The 18,628-nt window shown below is 50.6% G+C and overlaps 1 protein-coding gene across 5 annotated transcripts in view; it reads left to right on the forward strand.

Moving 5' to 3' along the window:
- Positions 1–18,140, forward strand: part of EPHB2 (EPH receptor B2) — a 187,312-nt gene extending 169,172 nt beyond the window's left edge. Inside the window, exons 7-16 of one of the 5 annotated variants that reach the window (XM_027060130.2) lie at positions 371–440; positions 2,532–2,640; positions 3,392–3,459; positions 10,646–10,786; positions 11,331–11,578; positions 12,544–12,759; positions 13,646–13,795; positions 14,760–14,953; positions 15,668–15,823; positions 16,332–18,140. In XM_027060130.2, the coding sequence (XP_026915931.1) occupies positions 371–440; positions 2,532–2,640; positions 3,392–3,459; positions 10,646–10,786; positions 11,331–11,578; positions 12,544–12,759; positions 13,646–13,795; positions 14,760–14,953; positions 15,668–15,823; positions 16,332–16,440 (1,461 nt within the window). In that variant the 3' untranslated portion in view covers positions 16,441–18,140. Of the gene's footprint in view, positions 1–277; positions 441–2,531; positions 2,641–3,391; positions 3,460–10,645; positions 10,787–11,330; positions 11,579–12,543; positions 12,760–13,645; positions 13,796–14,759; positions 14,954–15,667; positions 15,824–16,331 lie in introns of all 5 variants that reach the window. The other 4 variants (XM_027060128.2, XM_027060127.2, XM_027060129.2 and 1 more) reach the window with 4 other exon arrangements.
- Positions 18,141–18,628: the final 488 nt, after the last annotated feature.

Consider the following 18,628-nt stretch of genomic DNA (forward strand, 5'->3'; position numbering starts at 1 on the left):
TCTAGAATGTTCCATGGGCCAAAACAAGACCATGGACAAATCTGGCATCCACAAGGAAGAGAAATACACTCTGCCTTCTTTTGTGGGAGGTGTTGGGAAGTCACATGCAAAAAGTGTGGTTGTGCAATTTAGTCACAGGGAGAGAATGAAGAATTGGAAACCACAGATGTTTATCCAGTGACCAACCCCCCCCACCACAAGTGGCAGGAGTGGGCACTGGGCTCTGGGCCCACCGTGGGCAACAACTTTGCTAATGGTCTTCTCTGTTCCTCGGCAGGAGCTCAGTGAGTACAACGCCACAGCCATAAAAAGCCCCACCAACACGGTCACTGTGCAGGGCCTCAAAGCCGGCGCCATCTATGTCTTCCAGGTGCGGGCACGCACTGTGGCAGGCTACGGGCGCTACAGTGGCAAGATGTACTTCCAGACCATGACAGAAGGTAAGCAGCATCCAGAGGGCAAGAGGCAGGCACTGACTCCACAAACAGAATACATGTAAAGGCAACTGCTCCTTCAATGTGCCTTTGCACAAATTAGAAAAGGCGCCCCCTCTTCTAGATGTCAACCTTCCCTGCTGGTTGGGAACCAGTCATACAGAGGTGCTATTTTCTGTGATTTGGAAAGCATAGGGGCTCCTCCATTGCTATCGTGTCAGCCACTCCCTTTCACAGGACTCTCAGGAGCTCAGCCCTAACTTGCAGACACACTCTGAGCAAGTCACTTCCCTTTTCTGGTCCAAATTTTTCTCATCCACAAAATGAAAGCATCATATTCAGTCTTTGAGAGCACACCTATTTCATCCGTACACTCCTCCAATGACTTGCAGTTGGATTGAGAAGAAGTCTAAAGTTCAGCAGCAAGAAGTGCTGGCAGGATTAGTGATGTCTGCCCTGGACAAGAAAATGGGAGGTTGCAGCCCATGTGCTGTGTGTCTCCCATTGTGGGACCACATGGTCTCTAAGTACCCTTCCTATTCTAATAGTCTTTAAGGAACAGCAGAGTTAAGAGTATGGGCTCTGATGCCAGCCAGACAGAGAAATTACAGTGCTGATTCAGCCCTGTGTGTCCCTGAGCAACTCATCTTACCTCTCTGAGTCTCCATTTTCTCATCTATAAATGGGGATGATAACAGCTATCTCATTGTCAACATCATCATCATTATCAAATTAGTGTAAAGATGGGGGATAAATGTCTGGAACCTGGCACAGGGTTGGCCGTAGCTCTCACATGTAGTTAGCGCTTGCCAAATCATAGTTAATGTCATAGTTGTCACTGCTGTGAGTCTGGGAGCCCTTTCACCAACCAATGAAGCCCCAAGGCAGCTTTCCTTATAACCAGACTCCAGCATCCCTTCTTAGCATCAGCTTCAATCACTGGCCATGGGCCTTGGCCTTTGCCTAGCTGAATGTCTCAGAGGCTTAGACCCATGAATTCTTGTTTTATCACAAAAATTCTCCCTAATGGCTTTACCATCTCTTCCAGGACGCTAATGGTACCTCCCCTATAAAGCCCCACTTCCTCGTGGCCAGCATTTTCACCTTTGTAGACCTCTTGCATGTTGGATGAGTGTCATTGACCTGGAGCCTTGGGGGACTGTCCCGAGATGCTTTCCTTACTAACTCAACAAATATGTGCTGGTGCTAAGGACCCAGGACTTATCTGGTCCCTGACTTTAATGAGCTCCTGTCTGGTCATGGAAGTACATGAGAAGTAATAATAATAAAATTAAAAACAATGATGGTGTTGATGGCATTGAAAATGTACTGAGTGGTTTCCAAAAGCCAGACCAATGCTGAGTGCATTTTATGCATTATCTCATATAAGCCCGTGGCCTTGGGTCAAAGAGACCTCGGTTCAAATGCTGGCTTTGGCCACTTTGTAACTGTGTGATCACATGCAGGTCATGGCATCGCTAAGTGTCGCTTCCCACATCTGTAAATGGGGTGATCTTAGGCACCGAATCACAAGATTGTTCTGAAAATCAAACAAGATACATAACATACTTAGCACAGTGACTAAAACATAAAATACTCAATAATAGTTAATATTTACTGAGTGGTTGCTACCTGCCACATGTCCTTCTAAGTACTTTACACAACAATCCTATGAGCTAGGAACTGTTAATCTCCCCACTTTACAGATGAGGAAACTAAGCCACAGAGAGGTAAGTCACTTTACCAGAAGTCACAGATAGTAAGTGGTACTGCCACTTAACCCAGGGAGTCTGGCCTCAGAGTCCGTGCTTATAACTGCCTCTCTGTAGTTATAAGTCAGCTTCTTATCATTGTTGATTTTCATGTCAACATTGAGGTATAATGCCAATTTTATAGATGAGAAACTGAGGGTTGGAGCAGTCCATGGACTTGTCCAAGGTTACCTCTGAGTGAGTACCGGCCAGTTCTCCATCTGGGCATGTGACAGGTGCTCTATCAGGAGCAGGAACAGAATCTGGGGATCCTAGGAGACCCAGCCAGGTGGGGAACATTAGGACTCCCAGAGCCAGGCTGACAACAACGTGCTTTCTCCCCCAGCCGAGTACCAGACAAGCATCCAGGAGAAGCTGCCACTCATCATCGGCTCCTCGGCGGCCGGCCTGGTCTTCCTCATTGCTGTGGTCGTCATTGCCATTGTGTGTAACAGGTGGGTGGGTGTCTCCAGCCCCTTTCAGGGCTGGCTGAGCATCTATTCAACCATTCCTGAATAGCGTCTGTGAGCCAAGGAGATATTCCCATCATCCCCAGGGCCAGGGAGAGGCTCGCACAAGACTGGATACCCTCCCTCCTGCCTAAACGGCTGCCATTGGCTACATCCCTCTGGGCTCAGAACATGACTACATGTCGAGGCCCCTACATGACTAGGGCCACAAGTGGGGTGTCAGAGGGGAGGTTGAGGAGCTCAGATAAGGCCCACTGGCTTTGGTGGCAGGAAAGACAGAAAGGATGTAGATGGGAGGAGGTGGGGGAAGGGGAAGGGACATCCCAGGTGGCCGGCACAACATGTGCCCAGGCAGGAGGTGGGACTTGTTCCTGACTTCTGCAGGGCATCATGCAAAGACCCTCTCTTCCTCCTTAGATCCCCACTTTATAACAGACTGGGGGCTGTAAGGTCAGATGGACAGAAGCCCCTGGGATGTCTGGGGCCATGGGCGATAACTTTCAAAGGGCTTGGCTGGAGAGGGGATGGGGAAATGGTGAGCCTGGATTTGAGGTGGGAGAGGTGGGAAGGGATGAGGGCGGCCAGGAGGGGTGAGGCTGCTAGGCCAGGGGCAGGCAGGGAGCCCCCTGGCAGGGGTGTGGTTTTGAGGGCCTGCCCTCCCTCTTCCTATCACCTACTGTGGCTCCCAGCTCCCCGGGGGCTTCCAGGTGGCTCCAGCCCTTTGCTCTTGTTCCAGAAGACGGGGGTTTGAACGTGCTGACTCGGAGTACACGGACAAGCTGCAGCACTATACCAGTGGCCACAGTACGTACACCCCAGCTGGGCCGGCGCCCTTGGGCCCCTCACTCTTAGTTCCCAGCAGCCTCCCCAGCCTCCTTCCCCTGCCTCCCACCATGCCGCAGCCAGACTGAACGTTAGGCTGTTCTCCGAATGGGCCAAGCTCACTCTTCCCTCTTAGCCTCTACACATGCTGCCCCCTCTGCCTGGGGCATCCCCCGCCTTCTCTTAACCTGTGTAACTCTCCCCTCTTCCTCAGCCGTGGCACATACAAACCGCTCTGAGCGGCCTCCCCAGACCCCACCCCCCCATCCCGCCCTGGCTTCAGGGCCCCATCTGTGTTTGCACAGCACTCCCTTACCTGGCCGCACCGTGATGGCCGTTTCCTTGTCTCCCCAACAGTATAGCGGGAACATCTGGAGACCAGAAAGTGTGTCTGACACTCACTGCTGCCCCCCAACACCAGCACACTGCCCAGCACATAGAAGACACTAGATACATATTTGCACAATAAACACATGAGTTAAATGAGATGATGAGGACCCCAGGCTCTGGCCCAAGAGGTGACTCTTCTGGTAGCCACTTCAGGCACTGTTTTAGGTGCTGGGGATACACGAGTAAGCAAACCACATATCCCTACCCTTGTGGAACTTATACTCTGGTGAAGGGACAGGGAACAACAACAACAAAAAACACAGGTAATAAATGAGAAAAGCGCATGGTGCCCTAGAGACGAAAAAGCACTAGAACAAAAGGCAAAGTAGAACAGGGCGATGGATCCAGAGTTGCAGGGTCAAGGCTGCCTTTTCAAACAGGGCAGTCAGAGTTGGCCTCAAGAGGGTTTCAGGTGAGCAAAGACACGAACAAGCTAGGGGCGTGAGCTGCATGGATATACCTGAAGGAAGGGCCTCCCAGGCAGAAGGAACAGTCAGTGCAAAGGCCCTGAGGCTGGAATGTACCTGGCAGGTTTCAGGAACAGCCAGGAGGTTAGTGTGACTGGAGCAGAGTGAGGAGGCAGGAGGGGCAGGTATGAGGGGTTGCAACATGCAGATTCTTGTCCGCCATTGCAGGGCCTTGGGTTTTATTCTGAGTGAAATAGGGAACCTCTAGGAGGGTCTGAACCAAAGACTGACGTGCTCTGAGTTACAGTTTTGACAGGACCTCTCTAGCTGCTGTGTGGAGAATGGACTGAGGGGGCTGGAGGGTGCCAAGCAGGACAGAAGCAGGGAGACCTGAGAGGTGGCTGCTGGAATAATCCAGGGAAGATATGTGGTGCCTAGACCAGAGTGGAAGCAGTTGGCGGTTGGATTCTGACATTTTCCAAAAAGTAGATGCACTAGATTTCCTGCAGGTTTGGATGTGTGGAGCGTGCAAGAAAGAGCCGAGTCGAGCAGTTCTAGATATTAAGCCTCTGGGTAACAGTCAATTTAAAGGAAAAGTTCCTGAGCTTAAAAAATCATTTTAGACATAAATGTAAAAAATAATTAAACCATTAAAATTTCCGGAAGACAATTTCGGTAACTATGTAATGGATATGTGGATAGAAAAGGACTTTCAGGGCACCTGGGTGGCTCAGTCAGTTGAACATCTGACTCCTGATTTCCGCTCAGCTCATGATCCCAGGGTCATGGGATCGAGCCCCACATCCAGGGCTCCGCACTGAGTGTGGAGCCTGCTTAACATTCTCTCTCTTTCTCTGCCCCACTCCCCTGCTTGCACACTCTCTCTCTAAAATAAATAACATGAAAAAAATTATAAAAAGAAAAGGACTTTCTAAGCATAAAAGCAATGGAAAGCTCTCAAAAAAAAAAAAAAAAGCAAATTTAGCTACACCGAAATAAAAAATTCACCTGTACATTAAAAATAAAAGTCATAAGTTACATCACCCCCTCCTCTTCCCCAAGTAATAAAATCATGGTTGTAGATATAGCTAAATGCGTACAGTATGCCCAGGAATTGTTTTCATGCGGTACATATATTTGTTCATTTAATCCTTATAACTGCCAACTTTGAGCATGAGGGAATTGAGGATCACAAAGCAGCTCAGGGCCAGAACGGAGGTCCACACTCCTCACCACACCATGCTGTCCACACCTGACTAAATGTGGACTAAGGTGGCTGAAGCTGGATGAAGGTGGCTCACATGCTTTGTCACCTGGAGCCACGTGGAAGCCTCACTATTTAGAGTGTGAGTGGGTAACAAGGAAACAGGTGACAGCAGGGATTTATTTTTAAAATAGAGCCCAGGATTTGTTCATGGACCAACATGTTCTAAAGCTCAGACTCCTGCTCCCTGAATCTAAAAAGGACTTTGTTTTTTTCAAAGCCCTGCCAGCCTTGGGGTCCCACACCCCCCCCCCCCCCCGGCAACCGTGTGTCGCCGGGACAGAGGAGGAAGCTGAGGCCTGGAGATGTGTGTGACTGGCTTGAAGTCACCCTCACCGGCTCATGTGTTCCCTCGTCCAGCAGGTGCTGAGTGAGGACCAAGGTCCATGGTACCTGGATGTGGACCAGAGGGACCAACCTGGTTTCTCTTCCCTGCTCTACCACTGGCCAGCTGTGTGACCTTGGGAAAGCCATCGAACCTCTCTGAACCTTGGCATCTTTATATGGGAAGTAGCAAGAATGATGCTTCTTTCACAGAATTGTGAGGATTAAATGAATTAATGGATATTAAAGTGCTTCCTAATAATATTTAATAATAGCCAACTCTTCTCTGTAGCAGGTAACAATTATTCGGCGCTTTCTATTTGCCAGCTACGATACTTAGCCCCTTAAAAAGATTCTCGTTTAACCCTTGCAGTCCCCTTATGAGGTAGGTGCTATTTATGATCTCCGTTTTATATGTGAAAAAAAAGCGAGGCACAGAGAGGTTAAGTAACTTGCCAAAGGGCACACAGCTGTATCAATACAGTGGTTGATCCTCTGTTCAAACTCATAACGCAGCTTTTTTGTGACTATTATTACTGGCAGATCCAGAACTCAAACCTGGTCTCTGAATGTCTGGTTCTTCCTCCTTCCACTTGAATTTCCCATTTGGGTCCAGGACAGCAGGTCCTGACAGTCATAAGTCGTCCAAACAGCAGACCAGTATTTTCTGAAGACTCTGACTGCAGAGATCCTTATCCAGCTTCAGTTCAGCAAATACCTGTCCTGGGAGCCAGGCCATGAATAATCACCTTCCATTCCAGGAGACAGGATGGGGAAGCACCCGGAAGAAAATAGTAGGCTGGCAGTTACAAGTGTCAACTCACAGCCAGACGACCTGGATTCAGCCCCCAACGGGCTGTCGCCTTGGGCAGGCCGTCTAAACTTTCTTATGCCTCAATGTCCGCATCCAAACAATGGGGATAACATTAGGTTGGACCCAATGAAATTGCCATGTTTGTAGGTCGTAAGCAGCCAAATACTAACAATTTCATACGGCTCAGCCTAATAATAGCATTTACCTGGCAGAGTTGTCAGGAGGATTAATTGGATAGACGCCTGTAAAGTACCCAGAACGGGGCCTAGTGCCTGGTGAATCCACGCTGAACTGTGAGTAGATTGTGTTATTAATGGTGAGATGAAACCAAAGGGTCACAGAAGCAGAGACAGTTTTACTCAGAGTCATACAATCAATAAGCGTTTATTAAGCATCTACTGAATGCTCCTTCACTTGTGTACTGTAGAGAAAACGTTCTAGAGCGAGGGCTCGTAATTGGGGGTTCACAAACCCCAAGAGCTTCAAGGGCCGGTGAGCATTCCAAAACTGTATGCTGGGTATGGGAGTGTGACACACACGTGAATAATTTTCCAAGGAGCAGATCCATACCTTTTCTCAAAGGTATTCATGACCGCAAACAGGTGGAAAGAGAAAAAAGGACATTTCAATAGGTAATGCTATTATTCTTTCAGTAAGCATCTCTCGAGCCTGCCCTATGGGTCAGGCTCTGGCATTTAGCATGAGCTAGACAGACATGACCCCTGTCCCCCTGAGGGAGAGAGGGTAAAGCGAGCCCTCACAGGCAGCAGAGTGTTCCAGAAAGGGGTGGCAGGAAGCTGTAGACATGCATATCCAGCAGACCCCATAAAAGAGGAGAGCCACACAGATGTCACGGCCATAGGAGTGGGTGCAGAGACAGGGCTTCGGGAACCTGAAGAGAAAGCGTGGATCCCCACTAGAAGGATCCAGGCAGCCTTCACGGAGGAGGTGGCATTTGATCTAGGCACACAGAAGAAGAGAAGTGCATTCCTGGTGGAGGTAACCACATGAACAAAAGCACAGAGTACAGAAATGATCAAGTGTGTGGGACCTCTGGGTAAATACTTCCTTTTTGCTGTAGAGGATCAGGGAGCTGGAGTTGGAGCCCAACCCAGAGAGTTTGGAAGGCCAGATGAAGGCACTTGCCTTTGTTCTGCAAGCAATAGAGAGCCCTCCTGACCAACACTCCTGGCCAAGGCCTGGGGATGGCATGTGATCGGCTGACAGTGCCCAAGTCAGCTTTGAGCTCCTGCTCTGCTTCTCCTTAGCTCCCTGAGCTGACCCATTCCTGTCCTCCCTCCACAGCTGGCCTGGCGGAAAGGGCTTCCCCCAGTTCTGCCGGAGGGAGGTTGAAAGTCAGTCACCAAGAACCACAGGCCAGGCTCAGAGTTTGAGCAAGAAAGGGAGCATCTCCCAGGAGCTGATGTCCCCAGTCTGAGGAGGGCTGACTTAGAGAAGGGGTCATGGCTGAACAGTCCAGGAGGAGGAGAAGGCATGGACCAGATCTGGTTGGATTGCATCTGGGAGGCCACGGGCATGATGATTAAGAGTAGTGGCCCTTGGCTCAAATCTGACAGGCCTGGATTCAAGTCCTGGCTATACCATTTTCTAGCTGTGTGGCCTTCGGTAGGTTACTTAGGCTCTCTGAGCTGCAGTTCCCTCATGCATGAAATGAAAATAGTGATCCTTTCCTCCAAGAGTTGTTGGGTGCAGAAAATGAGATAATCCATATAAAGAGCCTGCCCAGTGCTGGACACAAAGGGTCTTTTATCTCTGTCACATGGATTCTGCTCAGCTCTATAGACACTGAGTGTATATTCCATGTAGAACTTTATGCATTATTCTAGGGGAGAGAAAAACGAGGAAAGACCATGCACCTACCCACCCCCTCCACCCAGGCTCCCACAGTTATAGGTGGTGGTTCTTAATTTCTTTTGGGGTCTCAGGCTCCTCTGAGTCAGCTGAAAATTTTGGATCCTATGGCCAGAAAAACACAAATATGCATACACGTGTGTATATAAAATTAAAAAACAGAAAAATCTAAACTCGGGGATGGATTTGGGGAGAACTTCAACTTTCACAATATTTATTTCCATAATTTTTAGACTATAAATAAAGAGTATGAGTCACTTTTCTAATTCAAAATGGTAATAATAGGGGTGCCTGGATAGCCCAGTTGGTTAAGCGTCCCACTCTTGACTTTGGCTCAGGTTATGATCTCACAGTTGTGGGATCGAGCCCCACGTTGAGCCCCACTCTGGGCATGGAGCCATGGAGCCAGTAAGATTCTCCTCTCTTTCCTTCTCTCTGTCTCTGCCCCCCTCCCCACTTGTGCTCTCTCTCTAAAATAAATAAATAAATACATACATGCATACATGCATACATGCATTCCATTTGGGAGGTTACCAGACTCCCCTGTCCCACCAAACTCATCCTGAGTCTGTCAAGTGGTTCACAGACCCAAATTAAGAAACCTTCACCTAAAGCGCTAGACAGGGAGCCCTGGCTGGCTCAATTGGTAAAACATGTAATTCTTGATCTCGGGGTTGTGAGTTTGAGCCCCATGTTGAGTGTGGAGATTACTTAAAAATAAAATCTAAATAAATAAATAAATAAATAAGTTAATTAGTTAATTAAAGGGCTAGACAAACACCTACATAAATAATCCAAAAAACAGCTAATGTATTAGAACAGTAGTTGGCAAACTTTTCTGTAATGGACCAGAGAGTAAAAATACCATAGGGTCTCTATTGTTAACTACTCAACTTGGTCACTGTAGCTGAAAGCAGCACCAGGCAAAGGAATGCACACAGCTATGTTCCAATAAAACTTTATTTACAAAACGGTCAGTGGGCCAGTTTGCCAACCTGTGTGTTAGAGGTTCCAATTTTAGATTCCTGGAATATCTGCAACAGAAACAGAGTGATCAACTAACATGTCCAAGGTCACACAGCTGAGCAGCATTGATGCCCCCATTCACCAACCAGCCAAGCCTTACTATGGTCCAGGGACTCCAGCTCCCTCCTCCTCGAGTTGCTGCCTCCAAAGTCGCTGCCCCTGGGGCAATGGAGAATGTGGGCAGGGAGATGGGGAAGCCAGAGGGAGGCCTGGGCAGCAGAGGATGAGTTATCTGGGAGGGAGAATATGGGATTGATCACCTTTCCCTTCCTTCCAAGTGTTTTGTTGGCTCAGTGCTAGGATCAGAATTAGGTCTTTGATATCCAAGTTACATCCTTAATTTCTGCATCAAATAAAAAAGTACATCCAAATCAAGAATCAAATTAATATGCCCCATGTCCAGCCACATGCTGATCACCAGGAAATTTGAGATCCGGCGTGGTTTAAGACTAACTAGTGGGGGACCTGGGAAGTGGGCCGAGTGATGGGTCCTCCGACCCTAGTGAGTAGGCAGCCCCTCCAGGCTCTGGGGCCTGCCTGGGAGAGCTGAGGCAGCCAGGAAGTTCCCTGAAGGGAGAGGATGCTTAAATTAAGCCTTAAAAGACAGGGAAGGCTCCTTAGCAGTTGCCCAAGAACATGGACTCCTGCCTCCTCTTTCTCTATATCTTCCAAATCTCTCTCTTCATTCTTGACTTCCTCTTCCTTTTCTTTGCACCCCCTGATTCTCTAACACAAGAGTGACAAACCTATCTATCCTTTTATGCCCACACCCATAGTAGACATTGCTAAACAACCCTGACAGTCTTTTAGCTCCTTCAGGAAGACATTACTAATCAACTAGAGTTGGAACAAGAGCTAGAACCTATTTGCTCTCTCTGCCGAGCTCTCTGTTCTCCTCACCCTTCTACTCAGCTCAGTGCCCATCTGCTCACCGAGACTCAGAGAGGTCAAGTAACCTGCAAAGGGTTGCCCAGTTCCTATGGGGCCATATGGGAGTGTATTTCCCTCTACAGAGGGACTCACTGTAGCCTTTCCATTTGTCCGCATCTTGATTCTGTGCATGTGACCAAGCCTGGTCTTGTCCCCCAGTGACCCCAGGCATGAAGATCTACATCGACCCTTTCACCTATGAGGACCCCAATGAGGCAGTGCGGGAGTTTGCCAAGGAAATTGACATCTCCTGTGTCAAAATTGAGCAGGTGATTGGAGCAGGTAGGTGGTGGGTGCTCTCCCAGGTACCATGGCCTCAGCCATGAGGGGGGAGTACTCTAGAGGCAGAGGGGAGCATGTGGGGTAGGAGCCTCAGAGGACCCTCCAAGGCCTGAAGGTTCAGAATAGCCAAGGTGGAAAAGCCCTCAAGGGTCATCCAGGAAAACTACCTCATCGATAGATGAGGAAACTGAGGCACAGGGCTGGGAAGGAGCTTGCATATCATGTCAGAGATTGAGCTAGGTCTAGAACCCAATTCTCTGGACTCGGTCTAGTGCTGTGTCCTTCCTGTCCCTCTCTCCATCCCCCCAGGTTCCCCTACAGCCTTACCCCATACCCAGCCAAATACCATGGGGCAGCTGTGGAGAGTTTACTGAGACCTTAGGGGCCCCCACATTCTACAAAGGGGTTCTTTGTCAAGAGGATGAGCTGACCACTGGGGAGAACAAGTTCATTCAGGACCCAGGAATAGAGGTTACAGGGAGTGGGAAGGTGACATTTCCAGCTGGCAAGTGACATCCTGCCTTTCTTGGTGTGTGTGTCCCAGGGGAGTTTGGTGAGGTATGCAGTGGCCACCTAAAACTGCCAGGCAAGAGAGAGATCTTTGTGGCCATCAAGACGCTCAAGTCAGGCTATACTGAGAAGCAGCGCCGGGACTTCCTGAGCGAGGCCTCCATCATGGGCCAGTTCGACCACCCCAACGTCATCCACCTGGAGGGTGTTGTCACCAAGAGCACGCCTGTGATGATCATCACTGAGTTCATGGAGAATGGCTCCCTGGACTCCTTCCTCCGGGTAGGGAAAGCCAAGAGTTCCAGGGGCCCATGGGTGGGGAGGAAAAGGAGTGGTGGATGTTGTCAGAGCCTGACGGGGTCTTGGGGAAAACCTGTGTCAGGAGGGGCTCGTATGCTGCCTCTTTCCATCCTCTTACCAGTGGCAGACATTGCTAATGACCCCAGAACTCTGTCCCCCTGAACCAGGTAGCAGTCTCAGAATCCTTTCAATCTAGGAAACCACAACCAGTCCGTCAAAGTTAGCACGCAGCCTGAAATCCGTTATCATCTATGCTTTTAGCCAACCTTCTCATTATGCAGGAGAGAAAAGTGAGGTTCAAAGATGGGTACGGTTTGCCCAGGATTACCTAGGGGGTCAGGGTGAGAGCCAGGACTGGAACCAGGTCTCTTGAACCCTAGTCCAGGATTTTCACCAGATTTTGGATTTCTCCAAAGCCATATGGGCTAGTGGGAGGAGTCCAGAGCACAAGGCCAAGAGAGGAGAGTTTTCAGACCCCCCAGGAGATCACAGTTAACCAGCTAGACAAAAAGCATAGAAACGTGCTGCTAGACTAGTTGCCATTTAACAAATGTTTTTAAGCACCTCCTATGTGCCATGCACATACCTCTGTGCGCCTTCTTATTTAACTCAGACAGCCCTGGGAGGTGGATATCATTTATCCCCATTTAATACACAGATGAGGAAACAGACTCAAGAGGTTAGATCACTTGTCCAAGGTTGCACGGCCAGCAAAGGGCAGAGCCAGAGTCAAACCAGCTGTGTCTACTCCAAAGCCCATGTTCTTTCCCCCACCGTGAAATTGGCCTCTCGTGGGCCTCTCTAAGACCCCCAAGCATCTGAATTCTTCCCACAGGGAGCATGAGGCCAGGGTAGCAGGGTCCTGCTCTGGTTTCCTGTTGTGCCGATGATCCAGAGCTCTGATTGATGCCCTCCCATTCACTGTGTTTTCTCCACTTCTCCCAAAGCAAAATGATGGGCAGTTCACAGTCATCCAGCTGGTGGGCATGCTCCGGGGCATCGCGGCTGGCATGAAGTACCTGGCAGACATGAACTACGTCCACCGCGACCTGGCCGCCCGCAACATCCTCGTCAACAGCAACCTGGTCTGCAAGGTGTCTGACTTTGGGCTCTCACGCTTTCTGGAGGATGATACCTCAGACCCCACCTACACCAGCGCACTGGTAAGATGGAGGCAGAGAACAGCGGGGTCATGGTGCCAGGAAAGAGGACATAGGTGTCCATCTCTCCCTACAATACCTTTTCACTGACACCTGCTAATGCCAAGCAGTGTGCCGGACCCAAGAGACATAGAGGCATAAATCACAGTTTCTGCCCTCTTGGAGCTCACAGGCTGGCAGGGGACACAGATGTGCAGAGAAACATGGGGTAACAGAGCTCTAAGTCAGGACACCAGTCTTGGGAGACCCAGGAAGGCTTGCTAAGAGGGGGTGAGATGTGAGCTGAAAGCTGAAGGGCCAGTAAAAGTTTGTCAGATGCCATGTTCTCAAGCCAAGCTGTGACTGGAACACAGACCCTAAGAGGGGAGGTGGTGGGCAGTGAGACTGGAGAGGCAGGCAGGGCTGATTTTGGAGACCTGGAATGCCTAAACTCAGGACTGTCCCCTGCTGAAGAGTTTTAAACAGAAAAGAGCAAGACGAAGCCCCTGCCCGAAGAACTCAGAATCTATAGCATAAGAAGAGGCAAGCACACAGGCAAATGATTTCAGTACTGCTCTGTATGACAAGTGCCTCCCTGACAGAGATCGAGGACCCAGTTGGAGGATTAAAAAGAGTGAGCAACTCCTTGGCACTTGGGACTTAGGGAGAGACTTTCAGAGATACTTAAAGGATAAGAAGGGGTTTTCAGACAGCAGAGTGAGGAAAGGCATTTCATGCAGAGGGAACAGCATGTGCAAATTCTCAAGGCCTAAAGTAGCATGGTGAGTTTGAGAAAGAATGAGGGGCTTCGTGTGACTGGTACGCACAGGGCATAGGGTGAGGAATATTGAGAGCAGAGACCACATGGATCAGCCTCTCACCCATTAACTTTCCTCATTGTGTTCCCCAGGGTGGGAAGATCCCCATCCGCTGGACGGCCCCAGAAGCCATCCAGTACCGGAAGTTCACCTCAGCCAGTGACGTGTGGAGCTATGGTATCGTCATGTGGGAGGTGATGTCCTACGGGGAACGGCCCTACTGGGACATGACCAACCAGGATGTGAGTATCCAAGGGGGCTGGGCAGAGCCTCTGTGGCCAGCCAGATGGGAGGGGAAGATCCAGAATTCCTGGCCTTTTTCTGATCTCCCAGGGAATGGGAGCAAGGTCTCTGAGATACCAGGCCAAGGCAGCTCCCAGCCCAATGGTGGCTGATTCAGATGTCTACACAGGACCCTGGACTCTCCAGAGGTCAAGAACAGGAAAGGCCTACACATCCACAATTCAGCAAATCTTCAAGATGCCTTCACTTTGTGGTCAGCCCTGAGTGAGACTATCTCAGGTGTTTTCCACATAACTGGGGGACAGGACGCTTATTCCAGGAACAAGATGTTGTCATCAGGAACTTTATGATCAGCTGTTAAATGGGAGAAGGCAGGTGTCAAGTCCTGTAGGTGTTGAGGCAAGGGCAGCATGAACAAAATCAGGAAGTCTTCACAGGACAGGTGGGATGCTCACAGTAGTAGGACTTGGAGACATGAGGACTTCAAATGGGAACGATAACCCGTGCAAAGGCCCCGAGGTGGGAACTGAGGGATCATATTGGGGATCGGTAGAGAGGAAAGATGATCAGAAAGGTTGATAAGGTTCAATAATGGGGTGTTTGAAAATCAAGCCAGCAAATTCTGATCTGCAACAACACAAAACGGGAAGGACTTGAAGAAGCTTCTTGAGCATGGAGGGCGACTCACGGTCCAGCTAGGGAAAGTGATTCTGGGCCTAGTGGCAGGACAGATTGGAGAGAGGGGGTAGGCACCCAGGTTGCAGGTCAGACTGAGGCCATAGGCGGTGGGAACTCAGGTGAGGCCCGTCCTTGGGGCTGTATCCAGGAGGTGAAAGCAGTTGCCATGGCAACCAAATAGGTCTTTCCTGCAATACAGAGTGGGGGGTGGAAAGACAGGACAGGTTAGAGGCAGATGCTCTTACCCCACCCACCCCACCAACGCTGCCCCTGTGTTGTTTCCAGGTAATCAATGCCATAGAGCAGGACTATCGGCTGCCGCCACCCATGGACTGCCCAAGCGCCCTACATCAGCTCATGTTAGACTGCTGGCAGAAGGACCGAAACCACCGGCCTAAGTTTGGCCAGATCGTCAACACGCTGGACAAGATGATCCGAAACCCCAACAGCCTCAAAGCCATGGCACCCCTCTCCTCCGGGTACGGCTCTGGTCTGGCCCCACTCCCTCCTCCCAGTATATCTCCACCCCATCCCCAGCCAGCCCTTCCTGTCTCCAAATCTCCACTCCCTCAAGCTCCACCTGCCGCGGGCAGATGATCTACACTGCAGCTTGGGGTCAGGGAAGGCCAGCACTAATGTTCACTGGGCATTTGCCCTGCCTTGGGGGTGTGGAGAAGCCCAGGACACAGAAAAGGAGAAGGAAGCGGTAAAGGTGGTAAAGGAAGCACTTTTTTTTTTAATATTTATTAAATATTTATTAAAATTCTCCAGCGTGGAGAAGGATGGAGGAAATACGGAATAGTAGCACACTTAGTCCCGCCACACTTAGACTCCTTCCTCCTGCAAATAGGAGGCTTGGAGAAGCGTCTCCCTCCTCACCGTGGTGGTCCAGCCTTCCAGGGGTCCCCACAGAGGCTTCCCTGGGTTTTCCAGGTGGCCTCAGCATGGAGTCCTGCACACACACTCACTCTCACATAGCCACACATATACGTGTGCTCATTTACATAGGTGCAAATTCACATCCACTCTCACACAGAAATACTCGCATACGTATACATCCATTCACCTTTGTTCATGCAGATGGATACACAGGTGCAGGTACGCAGCCCACGGGTGTGCCCACGCCCATGCTTACCCCCGCCCCCCCTCCCAGCTCATGCCCTGACCATCTCTGTTGCCCACGCCACCCCCAGAATCAACCTGCCGCTGCTGGACCGCACGATCCCCGACTACACCAGCTTTAACACCGTGGATGAGTGGCTGGAAGCCATCAAGATGGGGCAGTACAAGGAGAGCTTCGCCAATGCCGGCTTCACCTCCTTCGACGTCGTGTCGCAGATGATGATGGAGTAAGTGCCCGGCTGCCTCCACCCACCATCATCAATACCCCTCCCCACCCATCCCACTAAGTAGGGGGCTCTGGAGGGTGAGGGACAGACAGTGTCCAGTAGGGATGTGTGGGACAAGATGGCCAGCTTGGGGTCATATTCAGAACACCACCCAGGTCTGCCTGTGACCATGGGCCAATCAGAACCTCCCTCAGCCCCAGTTTTCTTCTGTAAACGGGAGATTGGTAGGACGATCAAAGGGATATAAAGTGAGCGGGCGCTTCATAAGTGCAAGTTCCCTCCTCCCTCCCCGTAGCAGGGGAGACCAGTGCCCCCTGAGTGTCCTGACTCCCAGTCACGCGCTCCTTCCACCCCCAGCCCATCACTCCTGCTCCAGACATCCACCCACTCACCCCCCTCCCTTGCTCTCTTCAGCAGGACACCCCTGGAGAAGCCCAGACAGCTCTCTACCTGGCCCAAAGTCCCCTCCATCCCCACATTTCCTAACGCACATGCTTCTCTCCTAAAGGGACATTCTCCGGGTTGGGGTCACCTTGGCTGGCCACCAGAAAAAAATCCTGAACAGTATCCAGGTGATGCGGGCACAGATGAACCAGATCCAGTCTGTGGAGGTTTGACATTCATCCGCCTCGGCTCACCTCTTCCTCCAGCCCCCCCCCCCACTCCGCCCCACACGCCAGCCCCCTGGTTCTCCGTCCACGTCCACCGCAGGGTCAGCCACCTGCCAGGAGGCCACGGGCAGCAGGAAGAACCGAGCAGTGCTCCAGCCACGAGACGTCACCAAGAATATGTGCAACTCAGATGATGGAAAAAAGGGAACAGGGACAAAAGAAAATAGATCCAGGGAGGGGGCGGGAAATATAAGGAATATTTTTTAAAGAGGATTCTCATAAGGAAAGTGATCATTGTTCTTAGGGAAAAAAAAAGAAAAGAAAAGAAAAAAAAAAAAAAGGGCTTGGGAGATCCACGCGATTTGTCCCAATTGGAGACCAAAAGCAGTTTCTCTCCAACTCCCTCTGGGAAGGCGACCTGGCCAGAGCCAAGAAACACTTTCAGGAAAACCAATGTGAAGGGGGAGACAGGGGCCACCCTTCTCTCCTGTCCCTGGGCTGTTCTTCCAGGCCTCACTCAACAGCCACACGGCAGGCAGACGGAGCAGGCGGGCGGACAGGCAGCCACCACGAGAACCACTCGGGGAAACTCCACTCCCGCCGCCACTGGGCAAACAGAAGAATCTTTCTGTCTTTGGAGAATATTTTAGAAACTCCAATGAAAAAGACTTGTTTCTCCTGTCGGCTCATGGGGCCGAAAGGGGGCTGTTGTCTTCCTCGGTCGGGGAAACCACGGGGACACCGGCAAGGTCAACGTTCCTGAGGATGCATAGCCCTGCTTGCAGGCCCGATGCTGCAGTGACGACTGCCACTGAGAAGGATTGCTCCTGCATTTGGGTTTGTTTACAGCAATTCGTGGACTCGGGGGTATTTTGGTCAGGGGTGGATTTGGTTTGGGGGGTTTGTTTGTTGGGTTGTTTTTTTTTTTTTTAATGACAATGAAGTGACACTTTGACATTTCCTACCTTTTGAGGACTTGATCCTTCTCCAAGAAGAAGGTGCTTTCTGCTTACTGACTTAGGCAATACACCAAGGGCGAGATTTTATATGCACATTTCTGGATTTTTTATATGGTTTTCATTGACACTCTTCCCTCCTCCCCCTGCAGAGAGTTCCCCCCTGCTGCCAGGCCTCACCAAAGCCAACTGCCACGGGGCCATCTGGGCCATTCAGAGACCAAGTGAGATTTGGGAGGATGAGGGGCCAAGGTGGAGGGGCACCCCACCCAGGACTGTTTTCGAAAGCACCAGATTGAGAAAGAAGTGAGCCCTAGGGCTGCAGAATCACACGACTTTGCCCACTTCTCCACCCGCCCTCTGCCCCAGTCTGTCCAGTACTTTCTAGACAAATAGGCCCCTTCGAGGTTCCTGAGTGCCCTCGGATGGCCAGAAGCCAGTTTCGCCTCTGGGAGCCTAGACTGGGCCCCAGATCATTCACTGTGATATCCCAGCCCTCCAGAGTGTCACCCTCAGAGATGTGTGCAGGCGCTCCTTCCCTCCACTGGGGGGAAAGTGTATGGTTTCTCTCCCACCCCCTCCCCCCACCCCCAGCCCAGACCTTCACCCAGGTCTGAAGGTCTTGGCCGTGGGAAAACCATCAGCCATGAGGTCTGGCTACAAACTCCCTCCTGTGAGCAAATGCAGGCACTTGAGCAGAACAATCGGTTAGTGAACTGAATGGAAATAAACACTTTAGTTATAAAATGACCCCTGTTCTCTGTAAGTTCCAAGAGAGACTCTGGCACCCTGGGGCATGTCAAGTGACCCATGATGCTCTTTTAAGGGATGCTTCCTTCCCCGGGGTTCTAGAAGGCCCAGGGCTGAGAAAACACATGGAGGACACCAAAGGTCCACGTGGCCTTTCTGGCTCGGGCTTGTCAAAAGCACGGGCAACAGAAGAAGCAAGTTGGAAGTGGCTCGGAATTCACGTTCAATGCCCTGCAAATCAGGATGAGCCGCTTCGGGAGGCTCAGGAGCAGGAGGTTGACAGGGGTGCACTTGGTTCTCCTGGGCCAAAGGAAGGGGGTCCGGGTGTTAGGTAAGTGTGATAGTGGTAGTGCGAGGGTCCTGGAGTAGCCATGCGTCCCCAGTCAAAGCCACAGGTAAGATCCCCTTATCCTGGTCAATACCAATCTCTGTGCAAATGGGCTCCTACTTACATGTAATCAGAAATCTTTCTGTGGAAGGAGGAGGCA

This window comes from Acinonyx jubatus, chromosome C1, assembly GCF_027475565.1.
Source record: "Acinonyx jubatus isolate Ajub_Pintada_27869175 chromosome C1, VMU_Ajub_asm_v1.0, whole genome shotgun sequence".
NCBI lineage: Eukaryota > Metazoa > Chordata > Mammalia > Carnivora > Felidae > Acinonyx > Acinonyx jubatus.